The sequence below is a fragment of the Eumetopias jubatus genome, unplaced genomic scaffold (genome assembly GCF_037043125.1).
Source record: "Eumetopias jubatus isolate StellerSeaLion01/CBP00866 unplaced genomic scaffold, mEumJub1_p1.0 scaffold_15, whole genome shotgun sequence".
Classification (NCBI taxonomy): Eukaryota; Metazoa; Chordata; class Mammalia; order Carnivora; family Otariidae; genus Eumetopias; species Eumetopias jubatus.
In genome coordinates this window covers 71,012,073-71,036,962 of record NW_028274821.1, presented here as the reverse complement: position 1 = coordinate 71,036,962, position 24,890 = coordinate 71,012,073, and the positions used below count along the sequence as shown (strand labels likewise).

General features: G+C 38.7%; 1 protein-coding gene across 1 annotated transcript in view; it reads left to right on the top strand.

Annotated features, from left to right (window-relative positions):
- The window catches only part of CTNNAL1 (catenin alpha like 1), a 60,233-nt gene that overhangs the window by 33,232 nt on the left and 2,111 nt on the right, over window positions 1–24,890 (top strand). Inside the window, exons 9-16 of the mRNA XM_028108741.2 lie at window positions 3,255–3,413; window positions 5,725–5,817; window positions 9,271–9,421; window positions 14,928–14,965; window positions 17,588–17,638; window positions 17,731–17,885; window positions 21,867–21,915; window positions 24,695–24,751. Coding sequence (XP_027964542.1) covers window positions 3,255–3,413; window positions 5,725–5,817; window positions 9,271–9,421; window positions 14,928–14,965; window positions 17,588–17,638; window positions 17,731–17,885; window positions 21,867–21,915; window positions 24,695–24,751 — 753 coding nt within the window. The remainder of the gene's footprint in view (window positions 1–3,254; window positions 3,414–5,724; window positions 5,818–9,270; window positions 9,422–14,927; window positions 14,966–17,587; window positions 17,639–17,730; window positions 17,886–21,866; window positions 21,916–24,694; window positions 24,752–24,890) is intronic.

The window sequence follows — 24,890 nt, the reverse complement described above, 5'->3', positions numbered from 1 at the left end:
GGCCCCAAACCGGAAACAGTCTAAGTTTCCATCCACAGAGGAATCAATAAATGAATTTTGGTATATAACTCCACTAGTATTACTCAGCAGTAAAAAGGAACAATATCGATACAGGTAATCATATGGATGAATCACTAAAACATAACACTGAAAGAGGTCAGACACCAAAGAATGTGTGTTTGTGGGTGAGTGGGTGTGTATATATATAATTACATTTAGAAGGAATTCTAGCAAAGGCAATACTAATTTATAGTGACAGAAACCAGATCAGTGGCTGCCTCGGGTCAGAAGTTGGGGGATATTTACTACAAAGGGGCATGGAGAACTTTGGGAGATAAAAGAAACGTATTAAACACTGATTGTGATGGTGCTTACGTAGATATAAATGTCAAAATTCATCAAACTGTACCCTTGGTACATTTTGCTGTATATAAACTATAACCTTAATGTAATTGATTTTTAAAAATATTCTTTTGGTTGAGATTTCCCTGCTTCCTGCAAAACTTGGCCATCTCATGATTTATTTGATCACTCTCAGGTTATTGAAAGTCACTGCAAGTCAGATGTTTGCCAACTACAGCCAGGCTGTCTGTTTTAAGTCAAGTTTGGGGAGACATAGTCCTGCCCATGTGCTTACATATTGTCTACTGTTTTTTCACAACGGCAGGATTGGGTAGTTGCAGTAGACACTGTGCAGCCTGAAAAGCCTAAAATACTCCCTGTGCGGCCCTTTACAGAGTAAGTTTGCCAGTCCCTGCCTTAGGTCATGAAACACAATCTCAGTTCCATAATTAGAATGATTTCTCCAATATATTAATTGCTACTTTGGTATTCATTCAATTATAGGACTTACCCCTGTTTCCCAGCCCACAGCCTCACCTAGGGCTTTTGGGAAAGGTGTGTGTGGTCTCTGGTCTCTTTTCACACCTTTGTTCCTTCCCCCCCTCCCACTTAGCTTCAGTTCCCGATCTTTGCCAGGTGTGGCTCAAGGCCAAAAGAGAGGAAGTGGGGAGGTGGAAAGTTCTTTGAAAACTGGTGCCCTTACAGGATGCTTTGGCCTCTGTTTAGGCTGACTTTGTCTCTCCTGGATGATTGTGTGTGTTCCTCGGAGGCCCTCCTGTGGGGCCCTCCAGCTCCTCACAGCGGCTCCCGTGCCGTCCTCCTCCCTTTGCTCTGGGGTGCACCCAGTAGGTACCCATCAGCTCTCCAAACAGAGCTTCCTTATCTCCAATTCCCTTAGTCTTTTATATTTTTGCACAGTCAAGGGTTCAAGAGAATGGAATTGGGTTTTGGTTTTCTTTGATAAATTATGTACATGATGATTCGTTTCCCATCTTACTTAGTGGACCTTCATTTTACCATCTTATTAAACATAGAAGGATGTTATGGTTTTCTTTGGTTTAAAAAAAGCCTATCCATGTTTTCCAGCCTATTCAATTTTAACTAAACTATTGTTAAAATTTGACTATCAGTAAGAGGATTAAATCCTTTGGTGATAGACTGAGCAGCTTGCCACCAGCTTCATTTTCTTTACCTCTGAAATGAGTGAAACAACATCAACCTAGAAGAATTTTTTTTTAAATGAGGTTGTTTTGTTTTGTTTTGTTTTGTTTTAAGATTTTATTTATTTATTCATGAGAGACAGAGAGAGAGAGGGAGAAGCAGGCTCCCAGGGAGCAGGGAGCCCGATGCGGGACTCGATCTAGGACCCTGGAGACGCTTAACCATCTGAGCCACCCAGGCGCCCAAGAATTTTTTTTTTTTTTAAGATTTTATTTATTTATTTGACAGACAGCAAGAGAGGGAACACAAGCAGGGGGAGTGGGAGAGGGAGAAGCAGGCTCCCCGTTGAGCAGGGAGCCTGATGTGGGGCTCGATCCCAGGACCCTGGGATCCTAACCTGAGCCGAAGGCAGACGTTTAACGGCTGAGCCACCCAGGCGCCCCTAGAAGAATTTTTATAATGATTAAGGCAGATGGTCTCTATAAAACCACTGTCCATTCATTGTGCAGAGTGGAACTTTGGGTTTATTCACCCTTCCTCCCTTAGGCGTGGTAATAAGTTGTCTCTAGAACCACTCAGATTTACGTGACTGTGGGCAAGTCACTCAGTCTCTAAGGACCTGTTTCATAGTCTGTAAAATAAAGGGCTGGCATTAGGTATTCTCTAAGGCCCTGATGGTTAAATAAAATCTTTTAAAATTCTTATGTGGCATTTAGTTTCCAAAGGAAAGAACATTTTAATGTCTTTGTTTCTGACCAATTATTCTCACTTGATTGCATGAATGCGGACTTACTCCATTGTTAATTTTGTAGAAAGTCCTGTAATTTGAATTGACATTGGATTATTTCCAGGAAAAAAAAAATCACTTCATTCAATAGGCTTCGTTTAAAGTCAGATTTTCCTTAGGACAGTGTTATTAAAAACGATCTCTTCCTGGAGAACCCCAGAATAACCCATCACATCATTTTTTTCTTTTTTTAACAAAAAGCAGGATGAAGGGAAGATTTTGGAGTTAATAGTACCCAAAGATATCTGCTGAGAGTGGGCCATGCTTAAAATCCATTCCAAGTCAAATACAGCCTTGGGGTTTTGGTTGCCCTTTGTCTGTCATTTATCCTGTGACCCAAGAGTTGGGGAGTAAAGTTCTAGATAGCAACTACAGGTGGGCTGTAATCCCCTGAGGGAAGGGAGTATGTCCTACCTGTCTGTATGTCCAGCCTCAAATACAGTGTCTGCCATGATCTGGGTATCTAATAAAATTGTGTTGAATACCTAATTGATTGAATCTCACATCAGTACCTTTTCAAAAGTCTGTTAAACCTTACTGATCATGAACTGCCATTTGATTATCCTCATAGTTCTCTGAATACTGCCCTCTTAATACTGTTGTGTTTCTTACTAACTTCCAGAGTAGTGGAAGCATTTTTTAAGTAAGAGAGAAGCTGTGTGGGCAAGAACTAGTTAATAGCAGGATGAGAAAGGGACCAGCCACTCCACACTAGCCGAGCAGTTCATCTTCTGCAGACATGAGGGGACTCAAAGATGTCCCTGTCACTCCTGCCTTGGGAGAACAGACAAGCTCCCCCGTGCGGCCCAACTGCTACTGTTGCCACAGGAATTTTACGCTCTCCTCTCTCAGTGGATCAAGTGGGGACTGCTCCTTTTTCGTTTTTAAAGTGCTTGTGCGCTGCTTGATGACAAAACCTGATTGTTGTATTTCTTTCATTGCCCTTCACCCCCCACATCTGCAGCTTCACAGGACAGCAACCCAGCTGACAGCAGATCTGTTAAAATACCATGCTGATCATGTGGTCCTAAAAGCATTAAAACTTACTGGAGTAGAAGGAAATTTAGAAGGTTTGGCTGAGTATGCCTGTAAACTCTCTGAACAGAAAGAGCAGCTTGTTGAGGTGAGTAATAGGTTCGTTTGTTAAAGAAATTGTGGTTTCATGATAGCTGTATCATCATCAGGGAATATTGACACAAATATAGTCTGGGGGTAACTTGTATGAGCATTTTCTCTGTCTCCTTTGGAATCTTAAAGATACAATGTTTATCTGTTCTGTTCTTACAACAGTCTGGCTTCTAAAACAAAACAAAAAATGCTGGAACCCACAGATGCACTTATTAATCCCCTTGTCCTTATTCTTTCAGAGAGGTTAGGCTTAGGAGTAGAGCAGTGGAGACACATCCTATGACCTTGTTTCTGTTTGAACCTGTGGGGTCTCAGCAGGAAAGAGACGGCACGCTTGAATTAGGATAATTTAAAGAGGCTTTAATAAAGGAGCTGTTTACAGTTGCATAGACACGGTGTGGGGGACCGTGGGAGTACAGTAATCGGGGTTAGTGATAGCAGAGCTGGTACTGCTGGTAGGCCCAAATTAATAGGGGAGAGGAGTGGTTACGGGAAACTGGAAGGGCATAGAGTCTTTCAGAAAGCCACCATGAGAGGTTCTGATTTCAAGACTAGACGCAGAGCCACAGCCCAAGGCAACCCTGCAGGGAAAAAGCATGAGAATAAAGGCCCTTACTGTTTGCATTCTTGCTGGTCTATTGCTGGGGCTTCCCATTGGCCAAACATAGCTGGAGACCACAAATGTCAGTCTCCCAGGGCATAAAGCAGTTTGAAGAGGAAGGAGAGTGGATGTGGACAGACAAAGAAAAGACATTCAGCACAGTATTCCTCCTCTGAACCTCTTCTGTTCTGCCCAAACCTCTATTGGGTGTTACTGGTGCTTCACCGGCCACTTTTGCTATAATATCAATTATTAATTGATATTCTAAGCTTTTCACTTACTGAAAACACTAGACATCTCTTAGTAAAAAATATATACTTAACCAGTGTATAACTTGTGCATATCAGGTATATCCAACATGTACACAAATGCACAGATATAAACCATAGAGTTGTCTCCATATTACCTGCTGTCCCCAGCTCACCAAATAATGATCAAAAGGAACCGTTAGTCTAAGTGGACTACCTTTCTCTCCTTTACTTGCCTACATATGAAAACTGCTAGGGAAAAAAAGAAAAAAGAAAACTGCTAGGGAGCATTCTTAAAATGACTATAGATACATCTCCATTTTACAATAGATTTGATGATTATGTTTTTTAAAATAGTTTTTTAAACATGTAATTGACATATAACATTGTGTAAGTTTAAGGTGTACAACATAATGATCTCAAATACGTATGTATTTTGAAATGATCACCACAATAAATTTAGTTAACATCCATCACCTCAGATGGTTACAGAAAATTATTTTTCCTTTTGATGGGAACTTGTAAGATCTACTCCCTTAGCAACTTTCAAGTATACAAAACAGTACTGTTAACTCTAGTCTTATATATTATATCCTCAGAACATATTTATCTTATAGCTGGAGAGTTGTGCCTTTTGATCACCTTCACCTGTTATGCTGCTGTTATGTTTATAAACCAAGTATTATGACTGTAAACAATCTTGCTACTTATAGGAATCCTGTAGCAAAATTTTTAAGTGAAAAAAAGGTTTTCTGTCTCAAGTCTCAAGATTTTCAATAATTTTCTCTGATAAAGGCTCTTTTCTCGTTACATCAGCCTTGCCTAATCCAGTGTTATCTCCAGTGAAAGGTGTGTTGATTAATTGACCCTGAGAGGAAGTGTTGTTTGTTGATAGAATGTGTAGCTTGGGGGTGCCTGGGTGGCTCAGTCATTAAGTGTCCGCCTTCCGCTCAGGTCACGGGTCACAGCGGCAGGCCTGCTTCTCCCTGCTTGTGTTCCCTCTCTCGCTGGGTCTCTCTCTGTCAAAATAAAAAAAAAAGAATGTGTAGCTTGACAGAGTATACCTGAGGGACCTTGGGCAAATCACTTCTCTGAGCGAAGTTTCTTCATACATACAATGTATGGGCACTTACTAGATCCTTTCAGAGATTCCTTCTGGTTCTCATATTCTGTGACCACTTGCCATAATGAGATAAGAAATAGAGACAAAGAGACAATATGCTCTACGCTTATGTATTCCTGCTTTATTCTTAGAAAATCTGTTGGTGACCAATATAGTATTATGATAATCTTCTAAGTAATATGCAACCTGATTTTTAATAAATAAGGTTTAATTTAATAAGGTTTTAATAAGTTTTCTGTGTAAGGCTTTATTTCCTTTATTAATTATAAAATGAAAACCTGTATTGCGAAGAATGAGAAGGTGGAGGTTGAACTGTAGAGATGTTTTCTCATAGGTCTGTCGATTGTTACGTCATATATCTGGGACAGAACCTCTTGAAATAACCTGTGTACATGCAGAGGAGACATTTCAGGTGACTGGCCAACAGGTATGATCAATAGCAGATCATTACTTTATATTATGTCTTGTCTGAGTGTCATAACAAATTGTGTGGAAGGAAGATGTGTGTGGTTCTGCATAACTAGAGGTCTGATCTACTGAGAGTGATGAAGAAGATAATGGAATTTTCACTGATAGTGTGCCAGAACATAGCTGACATTCCATGCTGATGCTGCTCATCTGCAAAACTGGAGATTGGCCCATTTAATTGACGTCCTAGTTTATATTTATTTTCAATGAAGCTGTTTGCAGTGCAGGTTGTAATGACATATTTGAAAAGTAATTTACTGGGGCGCCTGGCTGGCTCAGTCAGTGGAGTGTGAGCGTGTAGCTCTTGGTCTTGGGGTTGTGGGTTCCAGCCCTGTATTGGGTATAGAGATTACTTAAAAAAAATAAAATCTTAGCGGCGCCTGGCTCAGTCAGTTAAGTGTTTGCCTTCGTCTCAGGTCGTGATCTCAGGGTCCTAGGATCCAGCCCCATGTCAGGCTCCCTGTTCAGTGGGGAGTCTGCTTTTCCCTCTCTCTTTGCCCCTCTCCCCCACTTATGCTCTCTCTCTCTCTCTCAAATAAATAAAACCTTTAAAAAAAAATAAAATCTTTAAAAAAAAGGTAAGTTACCATTATGGACCAAGCTATAAAAATATTTACGTGTTTTGACCTAGGATTCCCAAGGATATAAGGAAATTAGAAAAACAAAAATGAAAGCAATGTTTGTTACAGCATTACTTACAATAAGATTCAGTTGGAAGCAAAATAATTATCTTAAGTTAGGCAAATAGCACATTATGACCTTAAATAATAATCATGATAACTAGAATTAGCAACACTGAAAAATGTATTGTTAAAATGTTAGATGATAAAAGCAGGATACGTATTTGTATACTTACTATAATTGCTACTATGTAAAATGTACATATATAAGAAAATGAGGGGTGCTTGGGTGGCTCAGTCAGTTAGGCTGGACACTCAGGTGTCCAACTCTTTGTTTTGGCTCAGGTCACGATCTCAGGGTCGTGAGATCGAGCCCCGTGTCAAGAGATTTTCTCTCTTCCTCTCCTTCTGCCCCTCCTGCTCATGCTCCCCCCTCTCTATCTCTAAAAATAAATAAATCTTAAAAAAAGAAAAAAGAAAATGACTACATAGGAAGATATAGAAATGGAAGTTCTTGTGCTTTTTTGGAAAAATTGTGAATTTTTTCTGAATTTTCTGAACTATAACTTTTTATAATTTTCCAGAGCCTTTTAAAAATCGATATCCCATTTAATATTGTCCCTGTCAAATTAATCTAAAGAGAAAAACGAGGGGCAGAACTTCCTTTCTTTTTTAGGTCTAAGCTCCAAAATACGATTTACCAGGTGTTCTTGTTTCACTTATCATGGTCAGCCAAAGGACGTACTCCTAACTGTAGTATTACATGGTAGATGTAGAGCCCTTGGATTTAGAGTTGAGAACAGTGCAAGTGACTTAGAGACCATAGTGGCCTGTGTCTTCTAGCAGAAGCATGTTGAATGTTGGACGGATGTGTGCTCTGTAGAGAACAGTGTGAAAGGCTTATCATGGAAGGAAGAAGTATATCAGTGACCCTTAGCAATGATCATCTGCTGAACATTTTATTATAACCAGAGGATCTCTCCTTATTAAGAGAAACCAAGGCTTCAATATTTGCTTGTCTGCTTGAGATTCATCCTGCTTGCCTTGGCTTTTAAATGTATTTCAGTAGAATTAAAAGATTTGACTCTTCTGCCATATGCAATCAGCTCTTGCTTCCCTCAAGCCCTACTTGCTATTTGGCTGTAATTCTCTGCTTACTGTTTTTATTGTAGCAGGGATATTAGGAATAACCACACTTTCTTCCCCAGGATGGTGATAGAGCCTGTTGTCAATTTCCATAACTTGAAAAGCATTTTTGTTCTCACAGCCTTAGCCTTTACTCCTTGTCTTTGCCATCTGTTTCACAAAGGGATCATTTAAGGAAATAGAGCATGCCTCTGGGATAATTAGTATTTATTTCTGGACATCTCTACTTTAGCTATGTCATCTTTGTATTTCCTTTAGAATGTTAGATCCTGTCCAGGGCACAATGGAGCAGTTTGTACAGCATACAATGGCTCCTGGTCGAGAGGGAAGTCCCACTGAAATCTAGCTCATGGTTCTCTGGCAAGCCCATGTGCCTGCCCTCCCTGAGGATGGGGAACTTTGTTTTGCTCATGAAGCTGCCACCTACTTGTCAAGTCCGGTGCGTGTATGACTGTGGCCACCCAGGAGGAACATGTAGCTCTAATTCCCTTATAGGTAGCATGACGTGGACCATATCAGTCTTCTGAAAGCTCCCCAGTAACTTCCTGTCTCACAGTAAAGTCCAGTCCTTACTGTGTATGTTCCGCATCACATGGCCTCTGGTGTCCTTCCTTTTTTCATGTCAGTCCAGTCACACTGGCCTACTGGCTGATCCTTGAACACACTAGAAGTGCTCCACCTCATCCCAAATGACTCGCCCTAGATTTCCTTTGGCCCCACTGGCCCTTAGTTCTTGGCTTTTATGTGCCACCTTTTCCGTGACCACCTAACACCCTCTCTCCTCCTTACCGTTTATTTTTATACATATAATTTATCATAACTTATAATATCTTATCATTTAGTTGTATGTTTTTTATTATTTGTCTCCCCCCATTATGTGAGTCCCATGGAGACAACCATCTTCATCTGTTTCACTCATAGCTCTTTTCCCGGCTCCTGGAACACGGGTATAGTGCCTCGCACAGAGTAGGTGAATGAATAGCCATGTATTAGTTACTTGATGTCCCCGAGCCTCAGTTTCTCTCTCTCTATTGAGGAAATGTATTTTGTTTGTGTGTTTCTGAAGGTCAATACTAATGTAGATCGACCCCTAAGACAGTATCTCAAGAATGTATCTGCCGTGTGCTCATAGGTGTGCGTGTATGTTACCACTCCTACCACTGCCGGTACTACTAGCCACCTACCACTCCCACTACTGCTACTGGTCCTGCTCCCCTTACCGGTGCTCCTACTGCCACCAGCACCACCAGCACCACTGTGGCGACCGCTGCCGCTGCCACAGCCCCTGCCCTGTGTCTTGTGTACAGCGCAATCCACCCTTCCTGGTCTGAGTGTAACTCTTTGAATTCTGCTGTGGAAATGACTCTGTGAAAGTAGTTTTCCTGAAATAAAGACCATTGCTCCCTGAATAAAGGTTTGTATATAATAATGCATGCTATTTATTTGTGGATCAGATTCGAAGAAACAGCAAGTTTTGTTCCATGTCTCTCCACGTTGGCCAACGTGGTGCTTATGTGTGGAAAGCACTTCATAGTTGTTTGTTGAACAACTTTGAAGTGTACAGTACAGACTTAAGTCTGGTCTCCAATATGATGTTGAGAGCTAAGATTTTGAAATGGACACCTGTGTATGTTGTATTTCATTAGATAATTTCTGCCGCTGAGACATTGACATTGCATCCATCTAGTAAAATTGCTAAAGAAAACCTAGATGTATTTTGTGAAGCTTGGGAATCCCAAATTGGTGACATGTCAACACTGCTAAGAGAAATCAATGACGTGTTTGAAGGAAGACGAGGTGAGAAACTGTCTGCATATTTAAATATATTATTATTTTAATTAGCTCTGTTAGTTTTTTAATGTCAAACCTCAGTTGCAAAATGAATTATCTTGTTATAACCCAATGGGTTATTTTTATAGTAACATACCTTCCACAGAAAAATTGTGAAAATGTTGCGTGTCCTTCTTTATTGTAGTATGTAAGCAGTACAATTTATTGTACAACAGTGTAGTAGATTTCTTTGAATTAATAATATTCTAGTTTTCCTATTGAAATTTGGTCATGTTATATTTTATCAAAATTGTTTTTTAGTTTTAGTACAAAAGCTCTTCTGTAATACAATTATTCTCTGATTTAATTCTACTAACTTCATAATGAAATGAAGGTGGTTATTTGATTTTTGAATTGCTTTCCTTCCACTTGGATGGAATCTCTTTCTTTGATGACTACATAATCTTGGAAAATTTCCTATGGTGGGTAAGTTCATTGGTATTTCTACAACATGTAGAATAGCACTGCACAATGTATAGGAAGGCATCATTTTTATTCTTTATTTTAATAACAACGGGGACTTTGGTTTATTTTCCATTGTATGGTGTGTCCTCTTATTTATGTTTATGTGTTTTCATGTATTTTATCCTCTTTGAATGGCTTCTGTTAGTGTCAAGCATGCTTTTTTATTTTTAAAATAAAATGTCCTTTAAGCCACAATAACATCAAATTACATATTTATTTTTATTGACTTGAACATCTAAACATTTCATATTTTTAAAAATACCTATATAGGATAATTGCTGATTTGCTTTTAAAAATCAGAAAATTAGATAGACTTTGTAAATATAGCATAATTTGTAAAATATAATAAATCTTTACCGTGCTTTTACATTTAAAGATTTCTGTGATAGCTAATCTAAATGGCTTATCACTTCAATGCTTTTATAAAGTATTTATAGACACATGGATTTTTATGTGAGGCAAGTTTCATATATTAAAAGGTAAAGTGATGTTGTTGATTCATATCTGAAGAAGAATGGTCATTTAGCTATAGGACTTGTTTAGGAAATGAAGAAAATGACTTCCCCATCTTTCTCAACACCAGCACCCACTACAGATAGACTAGAGCTGAAACAGGAAAATCCTATACTTATGTTTGGACCACATGGTCTCTGGTTTCTTTTACTTTCAAGCTGGATGTTATGTAAATGGTCTCTTCTTTAGGTTTGGGTAACCTATCCTCAAAAAAAAATCAGGTTACCTTAACTTCTTCAGGGCTGAAAGAAATTCCTCTGTAGATGGGAAACTCTGCTGCCTCAATCAATGGTACATCCATTGTTTAACCAGTAAAGTATCTTGCTGTTCAGAAGGATCCTTATGTGGGGTTAACTGAGATAGAATTGGTTGATTTCTTGTACTGCCTTTCTTTGTCCTGACTTTTAACATTAAGCTCATAAGAATAGCTTTTTTGACAAAGAAGTCCAACTCTGGGTTAGCCATTATTGACTGGACTGAGTCCAGTGTCACAGTGTTGTTTTTCCTGTTCTGTATGATTATTATGACAAGCCTGCCTGTTACCTTGCACCTGTCCACTACTTTCCATACAAAGGATGGAGTGTATTCTTCAGATCCTGATTTCTTTCTGCTACTGTTATAACTCATTTTACAGCTATTATTGAAAACCCTTTGCTGTATTCTATCTACCTTTGTTCTGCTCTGAATATCTTGACTCTCATTACTAGAAGAATTATCGGATATGTTTGCAAGTATCGTTTAACCAATCAATTGAAGCAAATAACATGGTAAGCAATGAGAAAGGGACTCAGGGCTAGGTCATTGTCCCCCTTATCCTGGGACACACAAATTTCACGATAGGGCCTCCTGAGGTTGTTTTAAGAACTCAGAAATCAATACTTGTCTTCCTGCCTTTATTTCTGCCTTCTTACCCAACCCTCTTGGGAAGCCATGGTCTTCATATTAGAAAGGACCAGATCAGAAAGACTCCACTTTCCCTTAGTGATGAATTTGTAATCATAGCATTTAGAATTTGAGATTATTTTAGATAACTAAATGTTAAAAGAAGCCTTCTCTCATAGCTTGTAGACTGTTTCTCCTTTAAAGAGGCTGAATTTCTCTTGTTCTGTTTGAACCATCTTAGAATTAATATGACTAGGCTTCAGGTTATAGGGATGTACCTAATGGTCCTGTTCCATAGCTCTGCGCCTGTTTTATCACTTGGCAGATTGGATGTGTAAGGTGCTGTTCACTGAAATGGGATGCACAGAAGGAGGAACATGCTTGTGGATGAATATGAGCTTATCTGGGGGACATGTGGTTCAAAACAAGGGAGTGACCCATCCAGACAAGAGATAATGAGATGATGATAGTAGAAATGGAGATAAGAAAACTGATGTAAGAAGAATTTTACAGGTCATATTGGTAGGATTTGCTGATTAATTGAATGTAGAGGTAAGGGAGAGTTTGAGGATGACAACTGGGTTTGGATTAGAATACCCCAGTCCTACTTCTGTGGTTAGCTAATTGCCTATCCTTCAGTAGTTGGCGATTCATTTTCAGTGGGTCTGGGGACATGATCTTTCTGATAATGCGATAATAGAGCTCCTTCCGGAATCAAAAAAGCTAATTGTGGGACCTTCTAATAGGGAATTACATAGCACATCTTTAGTGAAATAGTGAGGCTTTTCTGTCCTTGGGAAATTAGCTTTAGTTTGTAGAGATGCAGAAGAGCTCTGGATAGTGAAAATGAGAGCAGCATTTCTCAGTTAGGTTTTCATAAGCGATCATTTCGGTACTCCCATCAGATGAGAGGGGCTCTTGAGTTTAACCCTGAACTTAGTTTATCTGGAGGTGTAAGGTGAGAAGTAAAAATGGTGCCATTGTGGTGTTGATTTAGGGAATATTAAACAAAGGATTTGGGGAGTATTAAACTTACGATACCCCTGTGAAAACAGTGCTTTGAAAAACAGGTTTATAATTCAAATATTGACTATGTTTTCCCCATAAATATTCCTGTTTTTCCAGTTACTTCTAATGTTTATAACATGTATTCATCAGAGATAGAAATTGTTAATGCCACTTCTTTAATTTGATACAAGAGCTAACTGTAACTGAGTCAATATATTTGCTCTGCTTAGAATCAATGTCAATAATTAGGCTTGTATGGAAAAAAAACAGCTATAAATTTAATTATAAAATGATTCAGATTAATGATTTTTGGTATCTTTATCAACTTTTTTATTTTTATGATTATCAACTAAACTTGACTTATATTGGAATTGGGGGAAAGAGGGATAACCTTACCTGCACAGCATTTGGGGAAAAGCTATCTTGAAGAAAGATCAGTTTTGCAGTTATCCTCAAATATTCAGATCATTCTGAGTCCAACTAAGTGATGGGAATATGGAGCAAAACAAAGTGTCTGTGAGACAGCCTCAGGGACTGGAAGTGCCAGTGATTAATTGGTGATGGTAATGCTAGAAAACCAGATTATAGAAAGGCTCCTTTTTTAATTTCATTTATTTCTCCCTGCCTTCTGGTTTCTTTAACTCTGTTGTTTCTCGGAGAAATAAGGGATACTAAGATAGGTGGCTTTCTTTTTTTTTCTCTTGTAGAGAAAATGTGAACATGTCAGGGTCATAGGCTCTATGGAGGATCACAAGGGTAGATAATACAAGATTGCTCACGCCTAAGCTAGTTATGCTTAAGTAATGATTATGCTCGTTTCTGCAGCTTATTAAGACCACTTTTTAGGGCTATTATAGACAGGATTTGGACTTTGAGTTAAGATAAATGGTGAATTTTGAGGTTCTAAATGACTTAAAGTCTTCTATTAATCTTTCACAGCTAAATCAGGCACTTTTTATATCAGCGCTAAGAGACAAGGCATGGAAATAATGTCTTTTAAGTTTTATTTTTCTCTCACAATTCTGAGAACAGAAAATCATTAATAAAATTCCCTTACTATTCCGACATTACAAAGAAATGATTTGAACCGTAAAGCTATTCCTGAGTACCAATGGCTTAACCCATAATGACAGTTCATTTTCTAGATCAGCACTGTCCAACAGAAATATAAGGTGAGCCACATATGTACTTTAAAGTTTTCTAGGAGGCACAAGAAAAATTTAAAAAGAAACAGGTGAAATTCATTTCAGTGTTTTCTACTTAACCCAGTGTATCCAAGATAATTGTTTCCGTTTATAATCAATACTTAAAAATGATTAATGAGGTCTCTTACATTTTTCCCCCTTTATATTAAATCTTCAAAATCCAATATATATTTTATACTTACAACACATCTCAATTCAGACCGGTCATGTTTCTGTTGCTCAATAGTCATGCATGGCTGGTGGATTCCATATTCAACAGCACAGTTCTAGATGAAAATTTAAATATGTTATGAATAGGCTCACCCTGTTCATGTAACAGTCATTCTATAAGAAAGTGTATGATTTAGTGCTCTTATACTGTATTTACTTTCACTAGGTGAAACTGTATGAAATTGCTATTTTTGTATTTCAGAGTGGCTGAGTATCAGCAATTTCATATGGTTCTACCTAATATATTACAGCTGAACAAACTCCCATTCCTTAAAGTCAGGAAGGAATTACTGTTCAATCTTATTGTAAATTCTTTCCCCTGTGAACACACTAGGCTTTGAAAACAATCTACCATCCATTGTAACCTAACTTTTGTTTTTAAAGATTTTATTTATTTATTTGTTTGAGAGAGCGAGAATGAGAGAGAGACAGCACATGAGAGGGGGGAGGGTCAGAGGGAGAAGCTGACTCCCCGCTGAGCAGGGAGCCCGATGCGGGATTCCATCCCGGGACTCCAGGATCATGACCTGAGCCGAAGGCAGTCACTTAACCAACTGAGCCACCCAGGCGTCCCTGTAACCTGACTTTATACATGATCTAGAAGTTTGAAATAGGAAAGCACAGGGGTGAAGTGGGTATCACATGTCTCCTTCCTTTCCTCAGTTTACTGTGCTTCCTGCGTGTGTTAATTCACAGCCAAGAGACTGTATTTAGTTTACTTCCTCTTCCTATCTTGTACACTGGAGTTGCTCTGTTTGACTGGAAGAATACTTTAAGAACTTAGGTGTAAATGATTTGGTTTGATAGTCACAGAAAAGGAAGCAAGCCCTGATAACTGGTACTGATAAAAGAAGAATCTGGTTTCATTGGAGGCAGGCCGCTGTGAAAGATTTCACTATGAAGGAAGCTTGTTGTAAATATAAGTAAATAGCACTGAGATATTTTGCCTTTCTGCCATTACATTGGGGGAGGGAGAGATTGTCCAACCAGGTACCTTAGAGATACAACTGTTGACAGCCTTCATGTTCACCAGATTACAATTTTGTTTCTGAAACACATGTAATTAATAGACTAAATTATCAAAATGAATGTACTACCATTCCTGTTTAATCATATTAAAAAAATTAAATGTGAATAATAGAAAATACGCTAATAGAAAATTTGTTTTAAGTTATATGTGTTATTTGTAGGAGAGAAGTATGGCTACCTGTCACTTCCAAAGCCAATGGTAAGTAGAAGAGTTTTGTACATTTTTTTAAAATTTTTTTATTGTTATGTTAATCACCATACAATACATCATTAGTTCTTGATGTAATGTTCCATGATTCATTGTTTGTCCATAACACCCAGTGCTCCACGCAGAACGTGCCCTCCTTAATACCCATCACCAGGCTAACCCATCCCCCCACCCCCCCTCCCCTCTAGAACCCTCAGTTTGTTTTTCAGAGTCCATCGTCTCTCATGGTTCCTCTCCCCCTCTGACTTACTCCCCTTCATTCTTCCCCTCCTGCTATCTTCTTCTTTTTCTTTTTTTTTTTCTTAACATATCTTGCATTATTTGTTTCAGAAGTACAGATCTATGATTCAGCAGTCTTGCACAATTCACAGAGCTCACCACAGCATACACCCTCCCCAAAGTCTACCACCCAGCCACCCCATCCCTCCCACCCCCCACCACTCAGCAACACTCAGTTTGTTTCCTGAGATTAAGAATTCCTCATATCAGTGAGGTCATATGATACATGTCTTTCTCTGATTGACTTATTTCACTCAGCATAACACCCTCCAGTCCCATCCACGTCGTTGCAAATGGCAAGATCTCATTCCTTTTGATGGCTGCATAATATTCCATTGTGTATATATACCACATCTTCTTTATCCATTCGTCTGTCGATGGACATCTTGGCTCTTTCAACAGTTTGGCTATTGTGGACATTGCTGCTATAAACATTGGGGTGCACGTACCCTAGTTTTGTACATTTTGGAATGTTTTATTCAGAACCCAAATGGTAAATTTGAAACTGAAACTGATGCATCTGACTGCAGTCCAAAATAATGTCCCACTAGGTGGCCGGCTTGGTGACATGTATGAAGATGGTTTCTGCACCTTGTCAGGCAGCTCCCTTTCAGTCTTCAGTAAACACTAATAATAATCATTTGTAAAAGTAAAAGTAAAAATAATGAAAACACAACTTAATTAAAAAAAATAAGATAGGCCGTAAAATTCTAAATAAAATAAACCCTCAAAACCTTGAGGCTGTGTCTTAAATGCTTTATCGTCTACCAGACGAAGGAGGAAGATACAGGTGATGTGACTCTTACAAGGAGGAGCCAGAGAGAACACAGATCATCTGCATTTTCCGGTGAACATAAGGGGCAGCTCGTATTTGTACATGTGTGCGGCTTTATAGTTTCCCCACATTCATTTCTGTCCTATTTCTTCTATAGTGAGCAGCGTTAGAAAATCTCAAAAGGGCTATGTTAAATGAGTAAATACAAACTGTGAGACAGAGGAACAAGGAAAAGTTGAGGCTCTTCTGTTCTGCAGTGAAACTGGTGACGGAAGAACTGGTCAGAAGTATCAAGTTGTGGTGATAATAAGGGAAACCAAAAACAAGGGGATTACACATATGCCTCAAAGCTATTGATGATGACCTGTTTCTTAAGCAAAGGGAGCTGGGTATTTTGTTTTATTGTGTTATAATTTATACTTTGTGTACATCTACTCAATGTGTGTGTGTGTGTGTGTGTGTGTGTGTGTGTGTGTGTGTTAGTGTTTGAGTAAATGTTAAAACAAAAAAAGGCTATCAGCGTCTCCTACCCCTTTATGTACAGTAGCCCTGGCCATTCTGGAACTCCTGCCCCAATTAGGGGAGCTCCCACCAGACCTCAGATTGGGGGGGAATGGCCAACCTGGGCTGCCATCTCCTGAGAGCTTCTGCATATATTTTTCAAAGAAACATTGCTATTGGTAGTGGTTTCTATTCTTTTTTTTTTTAAGATATTATTTATTTATTTGACACAGAGAAAGCACACAAGCAGGGGGAGAGGCAGAGGGAGAGAGAAGCAGGATCCCCGCTGAGCAGGGAGCTGGATGCAGGGCTTGATCCCAGGACCCCGAGATCATGACCTGAGCTGAAGGCAGCTGCTTAACCCACCCAGGCGCCCCTCTATTAAGTAGGAGTCTGTGGACTAGCTTGCCAACCTAACTAACTATAATGTTTTCGCCTGTCCTTGGGGAACTATAGTCTGAGTTCCATAGAGCTTACACAGAAACAAACTTGCTGTTTCAAAAATAGGGGCCCATCAAAAATGTTGATTCAAATATGAAGTGCTATATTCTAAGTATAATCTCCTATACAGCCTGTGTAGAGGATTAGGAACTGAGATGTCAATGACACTAGGGTGCTGAAATTTTGCCTTCAAAGGGCAAACTGGTTAAAGGAATTGAACTCCAGAGTCATAACATTAGGAACATGTGGAAAACTACATATAGTGGCTAATTTTATGACATCATTTCATAAAAATAACTCAACAGAGGGGCCACAAATGTTTGGAGGTTTAATAACTGGACTCTGAGAAGACTGCAGGAATCTTTAAATCCTTCTGGGACATGATCTGCTTTCCCTGGTCCCGGGTTTCTGACTACTTACCTATTCAAAGCTGAACTTACATGCTAGAAGAGTATTTGCAAATAATTGTTTCAACTTAATTTAATATAGTTTAAGTATGTTCTGAAAGTGTTTAAGGTAAAATTTTATTATAGGTAATTTGTCTTCTATTACTATTGTATTTCCTCACAATTAGCTGTACTGCTTTTTAAGATGTCTTAATCTTTTTATTGTCATAGAAGAATAACGCAAACCTGAAATCATTAAAGCCAGACAAGCCTGACTCTGAGGTAAGACTTTTTTCTTTTAACAGTCTTACTTCTAATCTTCCTTTTACATCAATAATGACAATATTGTGGTGATTAAAATGTGTATTTTATAGGAGCAAGCCAAGATAGCAAAGCTTGGACTTAAGCTGGGTTTGCTTACCTCCGATGTCAACTGTGAGATCAAGAAATGGGAGGATCAGGAAAATGAGATTGTTCGAAATGGGCGCAACATGTCCAGTATGGCCTATTCTCTGTATTTATTTACTAGGTAAATGTAGTTACACTTGATCCTTTTAAATCAGTTTAATAATATTTGGTGTAAGGAAAAACTCGTGTTAAATCATTGATAGGTTAAAGTCAATTTCAAATATTTGGTAAAAAAGACTAAGTTCTTACGATAATTAAGTGAATACAACAAGAAGACATTTAATTAGGATTTAGATTTAAAAGATAACCCCTCCAGGTTTGTGTACTGTTCTTTTCATAATTTTTTTTTTAAGATTTTATTCATTTATTTGACAGAGGCACAGCGAGAGAGGGAACACAAGCAGGGGGAGTGGGAGAGGGAGAAGCAGGCTTCCCATGAATCAGGGAGCCCGATGCGCGGCTCGATCCCAGGACCCTGGGATCATGACCTGAGCCAAAGGCAGACGCTTAACGACTGAGCCACCCAGTCGTTAGAATTTTGCATCCTGATTTTTGTCATTCAATATATCATTCTCTCTCCTAGCCAGCATCAGTAAGTTTAGAAAACATGTCTTTTAAACTCTTTATGCAAGTGACTGATGATTGATTAGATAATACAGATCAAAGAATAGAACCATGAGGACTACCACCTCAATAGGGTGCCACATCTCCATGAATCAGTGTTCATTATATAGCAGAGAATTTCCCTGACTTTACTATTGCATGACCTACATTCTTTGTCCTGTCTGCATAACAAGACTCTTGATCAAATGCCTCATTGAAGTCCATGTTGATCACATTCCACAATCTTCTGTTAAAATAATCTATACATATGATATAGTAATTCCATGTTGTAAACATTTATCTGTTATCTGCTCAATAATCCGTTCTAGAATTTTCTCAAGGAATGACTTCAAACTTTTCACTAATTTTCTGAAATCTATCTTTTTTATTTTGGGAAACCTAGAAAATATTTGATATCTCTAATGCTATGGCTCTTCTACTTATTTTGATTTTGAAAATATCAGCAGTGGTTCACACCCACAAGTTGTTTTAGTATTCTGGAATGTAATCTATTTCATCTGGAGTCTTTTTTTTTTTCATTTTTTAAAAAAGATTTCTTTACTTTTAGCGAGAGAGAGAGAGAGAAAGCATGCACTTGTGAGCCGGGGGGCGGGGGGAGGGGTGGGCAGAGTGAGAGGGAGAGAATCTCCAGCAGACTCCCGTCTGAGAGCAGAGCCTGACCTGGTGCTCAATCTCGTCACGACCTGAGATGAAACCAAGAGTCAGTCACTCGACTGAACCACCCAGACACCCCTCATCTGGAGTCTTAAGCTCAATTAAAGTAGTTAGGATCTCCACAGCTATGTGGGCATTGGGATTCAATAAATAGCACCCTTTTTCCTACCCAATTTCTGAACAAAATGAAAAAATAAGCAAAAGAATAGGCAGGTAGGGGCCATAACCTTTATATTGATAAAGCTATTATTGGATAATGTAGTTTATATCCCCTAACAAGTAGGTTTTTAAAAACGATCTCTAGAATTCAGAAAATTCAGAAATCTTACTCTACAGGGATAGAATGTATCTCTTAAAATAACTGACAGAGCAGGTATCTCCCAAAAGCAGCTTTACTTCCAAGAGAAAAGGAGAAAGGAGAGGCCTACCACATCCCATTTATTTTTGCAAAGTCACCAAAAAGACTGAAAAGCTAAATAAATGCCCATACCTTTCTATGGGAGGGAATAAGGGGGAGAGCCGAGAGAAGTGAGGGGGGTTATGCTAGTGAAGATGCCTGTGTATGGAAGGAAGATCAGGAGTGAGGAAGGAGCATTCATTTCCCTCTTGATGAAGTCCTCTACCTTTTCAAGATAGAGAATTCTGGAGGGTGCAGAAGTGATAGGAGCTGAGTGACTTGGCCTCTGTTTAGCAGCCATCTATTAATGCTTTACCATACTTTCCAGCATGCGTGACCTTTCCTCTTCGGTGGTTTCCTTCCTTTGTGCTTAGTCATTTTTCTTTGCAAGCTTCTCCTGGGATTGAGTCTTCCTAACACAGTTTTGACCTTTTTTTCTTAGGTCCTGTCTTTTTAAAATCTGATGAGTCACATTTGCAGAAGAAAGTAAAATGGAACTCCTTTGTTCACGCACACCAAATGTGCACAGATTAGCTGGAATAACAAAGATCTTGACCTTTGGCTGCAATCATGCTAGTTATCTTCTGGGGATAAAAATCAGCAGATCTTTAAACAAAAATTTGTTTTTCACTGATGAAAACTGGAGGAATATCATTATCACTAAGTAAATGTAGTTTGATATAGAAAATCTTCCTAAACAGAGGATTCCTCAAGTAGAATTTTTTGTTTACATTTTTAACTGCCTCTTTTATTTCTTGTTTCTTGTTTCAGAATATTCCAGGGTGATGTGGTCAGCATTTTTTGTTTCAGAGTCAGGATAGTGGATTCTGGTAAGGGATGACATGCATCCCATGGAGACTAGGAAGCATGAGGGGCTGCATTATGAGGGGTAGGAATAACTAAAGCTCTGTGGAATGGGACTTGTTAGGAGATGTAGTTATTAGACAGGAATGCTCAGTTCAGGGAAGAAAATGGATTTTCTGTAATGGGTAACACCTTGTGCCATTTTGACACATCTTGATATATCTGTGGTAAAATCTCAAGCTGGCTTTGTTTTCTACCCACACTGTCAGCTTATGTTTTTCCCCAACATTTTTTTCTGTTTTCCCTTAATACCTGTGGTTTACCAGCCTCATCTAGTTGCTTGTTTCTTTTTTTAAAATATTTTTTAAGGATTTATTTATTTGAGAGAGAATGTGTGTGAGTAAGGGGAAGGGCAGAAGGAGAGAATCTCAAGCAGATTCCCTGCTCAGTGGGGAGCCCAGTGTGGGGCTTAATCCCATGACCCATGAGAACAAGACCTGAGCCAAAACCAAGAGTCGGGCATTTGACTGACTGGGCCACCCAGGCGCCCCTTTTTTCTGAGACGCATCTGTTAGCCTTCACAGTATCCAGTTTTACAGTTTTCCCGGGCAATTTTATAGCTTTTCCTCAGGCTGCTGTTTAAGGTTGTCTTAACAATTTATACAATTTCTTAGTAATTTATAGGTGATAATTCATATTTCTTGATAATTTTAAAGATTTTTAAGTACTCTCTACACCCAATAAGGGGCTCAAACTTATAACCCCAAGATCAGGAGTTACATGCTGTACCAACTGAGCCAGCCAGGCATTCCTATTTCTTGATAATTTATATATTTAAGATTTACTAGTGCATTTTGACTTAAAAAAATTTCAAAATCCAGAGCCTTATAGGTCTTTAAGTGGTTTCTGTTTCATAATTTTATTTGATGATCACAGCGGTTTATCAGAGAACAGGAATAATTTGTTCACATGTCACAGATGTTGAGGGCAGAACTGGTTGTTATTAGATTTCTTCTATTCATGCCTAGTCTACTGCTCTTCATAATGCATTCTGTTCTCTTTGCTGTGGTTTGCTTTTTGTTTGTAGAGGTCTTGGTTCTTCTTGATAGTTTTCAATCTGATGTTCCCTAATCTGCTGATGAGAGTGGTAGCACAAATATTATGACTATTTTATATACCCAGCGCTGAAACTTAAATGACATTCCTTGTCAAAATTTTAGAATTAAAAATGAGAATTTTTTGAGTTTTGGTCTGATCCTCTTAACATTATGTAACAAAGGCCTTTGGTTAAGACATATTGTCAGATCTCGTGTATTTAATTTATGAAGCAAAATGAAAAAGATTAAAAAGGAAAAATAAAACTTAAATATTACTTGTCGGTTTTAAATTTCTTTACATTATAAAATTAACATATATAATGTTCACTGAAAAATTTTAAAATGCCCTAAGAATAGTTAAAGTTATTCAAGAATAAAGTTACAATATTATTAGTCTATTCAATATTACTCTTCAAAAATTTGGGATCTATTAATATACAAAATGCTCTAGAAGTTTTATGTTATGAAACCAATTTTCAGACAATAACTTTTTCTTAGATCTCCTTGATAATTCATTTTATTTCAGAGGAGAGGGGCCACTGAAAACTTCCCAGGATTTAATTCATCAACTAGAGGTATGTTTTATTTCCATTTTATGCTACTAATTTAATTCTGGGCTAAAAGTGGGTAATAACAGATTTTCTAAATGATTTACCATATCATGTTTGTATGCTTACCTATGCACACACATGTATAGAGAAAAGTGGAAAAGCAGATGGCTTGCAGTAGCATTTTGTGGAACTTTTTTTTTGATATCTTGTGTAAAATTCAAATATTATAAGGATAAAGCAGAGTGGGCTTTGTTGACGGTCAATATGTGCAATAAGTTACAGGTTTCCAAGTAGGTGGAAATATCCTGTAGCAAGTGCATATCCTGGATACCTTCCTGAATGCTAGGAAGGCTTTTTGGCCTCTTCATTATTGGATTGGATGAATGATACTGAGTAAGTGAGGACAACACATGAGAAAGCATCTGTCATAGGCTTGAGGCAGAGGGGTACTTGGTATAGTTTCCTTCTTTCCTTCCATATTCCTGCTGATTTAAGGCATTCAGGGAGGGACAGACATGCTCACCCCCACCCCTGGGCCCCAGTGTGTCTAATGGAACTCCACGTAGGCCCATCTTGAATTCTTCTCCCTCAGAGGCCTTAGATTGGCAAGTGGGTTGCAAGAATACTTGCCCTAACTCTCACGGTAGTTTGTTTGCTTTTCTGGAACCAAGGGCATTCTTACATTTGAAATGGGTAATTTCTATCACTTTCTAACCTTTAATAGTTTCCTTTGGCATTCCCATGTGCTGCCACCTGAGCCTCTTCAGGAAAGGGATTTTAGCTCGGGAGGATGATTATCAGAGTCAGAAGACTTCTAGAAAATACTTCTTTTGTATTTTCTTATAAAGTTGACTGTAAATGAGCGATTTCCCTTAAAACAGTTGGAATAAATTCTGGATTCACTCTGTTCCATTTGGCTCATATCCATTTGAAATCATACCACACCACAGGGGGTATTTCACTGCAAAAGATTCACTGGTCACCTTCCTCCTGTGTGAGCTTATTCATTAAACCGGTGTCTACTGAATTATCTACTGATGAACATGAAGCGCTCATCAAGTATTTATTGAGCTTCTACTGTACGTCAGATCCTGGTGGGGAGAGCTCTGTGGAGAAAAGAGAACAGAACAAAGCCAGTGCTGACCTGGAGCTTACATTCTAGTGGGAGGAGGTAGGTAGGAGAAGGTTAAGTATGCAGTGCCTATATATATAAGCATTTAGAGATAAAATCATGAAAGATAAAGAGAGAAAGGTGATAGAAGGGTGGCAAGAAAAGACCTCTCTAAGGGGGTAACATTTGAGTAGAGATATTAATGAATGAGAGAGTGAGCTGGATGGAAATCTGGGGGTAGAATATTTTAGGCAAACAGAGCAAGTGCAAAGGCCCTGAGATGTTGAGGTAGGCTGGAGGGGTCTGAAGAAAAATAAAGAGGCAAATGTGGATGGAACAGAGTGAACCAGAAGGAAAGTGGTAAGGTATGACATCTCCATAGCCCTGGGAAGAACTTTGACTTTTTTTTCAGGTATGAGGGAAAACCCACTGAGGGTTTGGAGTAGCAGTGGCAGGATCGGACTTAGGTTTTAAAAGGTTTTTGGCTTGATCACCAGGGTAAATCGTAGTGCCATTTACTGGGCTAGGGAACACTGAGGGAGCAAACCAGATTTAGAGGGTGGAAATCAAGCATTTTGTTTTGCTCAAGTAGTATGTAAAAGACTGGTGTCAGGATTGTTCAAGAATGGAGAGAGAGACTGGGGAGTCATCAGCTTTTAGGTGGTTGTAAAACCATGATAGTCCAGGAGATAGACATGGATCTTGCCCCCATGGGGTTTGCAGGCCAGAAGGGACGAGATGTAAACAGAAAGTGGTAATGTAGGATGATGAAAAACGTATGGGTAAATGAGTCATTCTGGTTGGTTAGAATCTATGTGTAAAACTCATTGGTCTCCCTTTTAAAGGGTAAGGAAGGGAGCAAAGGATTATTTGACCTTGAGATCAGTTCTTCCAATGATAGCAAGGTGTTGGATAGAGTGTTAAGGTTAACACTGCATTGCCTCCTTCTTCATGTTCTTTATCTAATTCATTACCAAGCACTTTAGTTTTCTTCACAAACCACCCTCATATTTGCCATTCTCTTCTTTTTTACGGCTGCCATCTAAAGCTAAGACTCCTACCCTTTATTCCCCTGGTGTCTCTTACTCTGAAACATTCTGTTACTATTTTAAAATAAGCATCCTAAATATTCCTATCTTATCTGTCCAGCCTTATTTTTCCACTGTTCTTTGCCATCATCCTGTTCTCTTCACTAAATTGTAAAATGCATGGTGAATACTCAAGAACCAATCTAAATTGGTCCTCTCAAATGGCTGATTAAGGAATGTGTATGGGTGACAAATTTTAGTGGAAGCAGGAAAGTCCTAACCCTTTGACCTCATGTTCCACAATTCATCACCCTTTATAGTTGGGGTATTATAAGGTGAGCTCCAGATCCTTCCAGAAGCCCAGACATAATTTGTATGATTAAGTATCATAGGTCTTTATGACCCTCCAGAGTAATTGGAGGTGTCCAGGTGTAGAGGAGTCTTTCCAGAGATTGATTCTGCATCAGGCCTGAGAAATCTCCTTCTGAATACTGCTAAACATTTGTGTTTCCTGGGTGGGAGAAAAGCTTCAGGAGTTCCACGACAGACCTTTTATCTTTAGGTTTACTTTTAAAATTCAATATGACAATTAGCCATGAGTATATTTCTTATGAACTATCTGTAAGATATATATCTAAGTAGTGATACTTTTCTTTTCCACTAGGTTTTTGCTGAAGAGGGCTTAAAGCTTGCTTCAAGTGTACAAGTTTTCTTAAAACAGGTAATGCAAGTCCGCCTGCTTGGTCTTGATGGTGATGTCACAAATACCCACTTGGGGGATATATTATTAAGGTGTAAGGGTATCTAAGGTTTAAAAGATGGTGTTTGTTGGAGTTGTTATAACTTCCTAAATTATATTT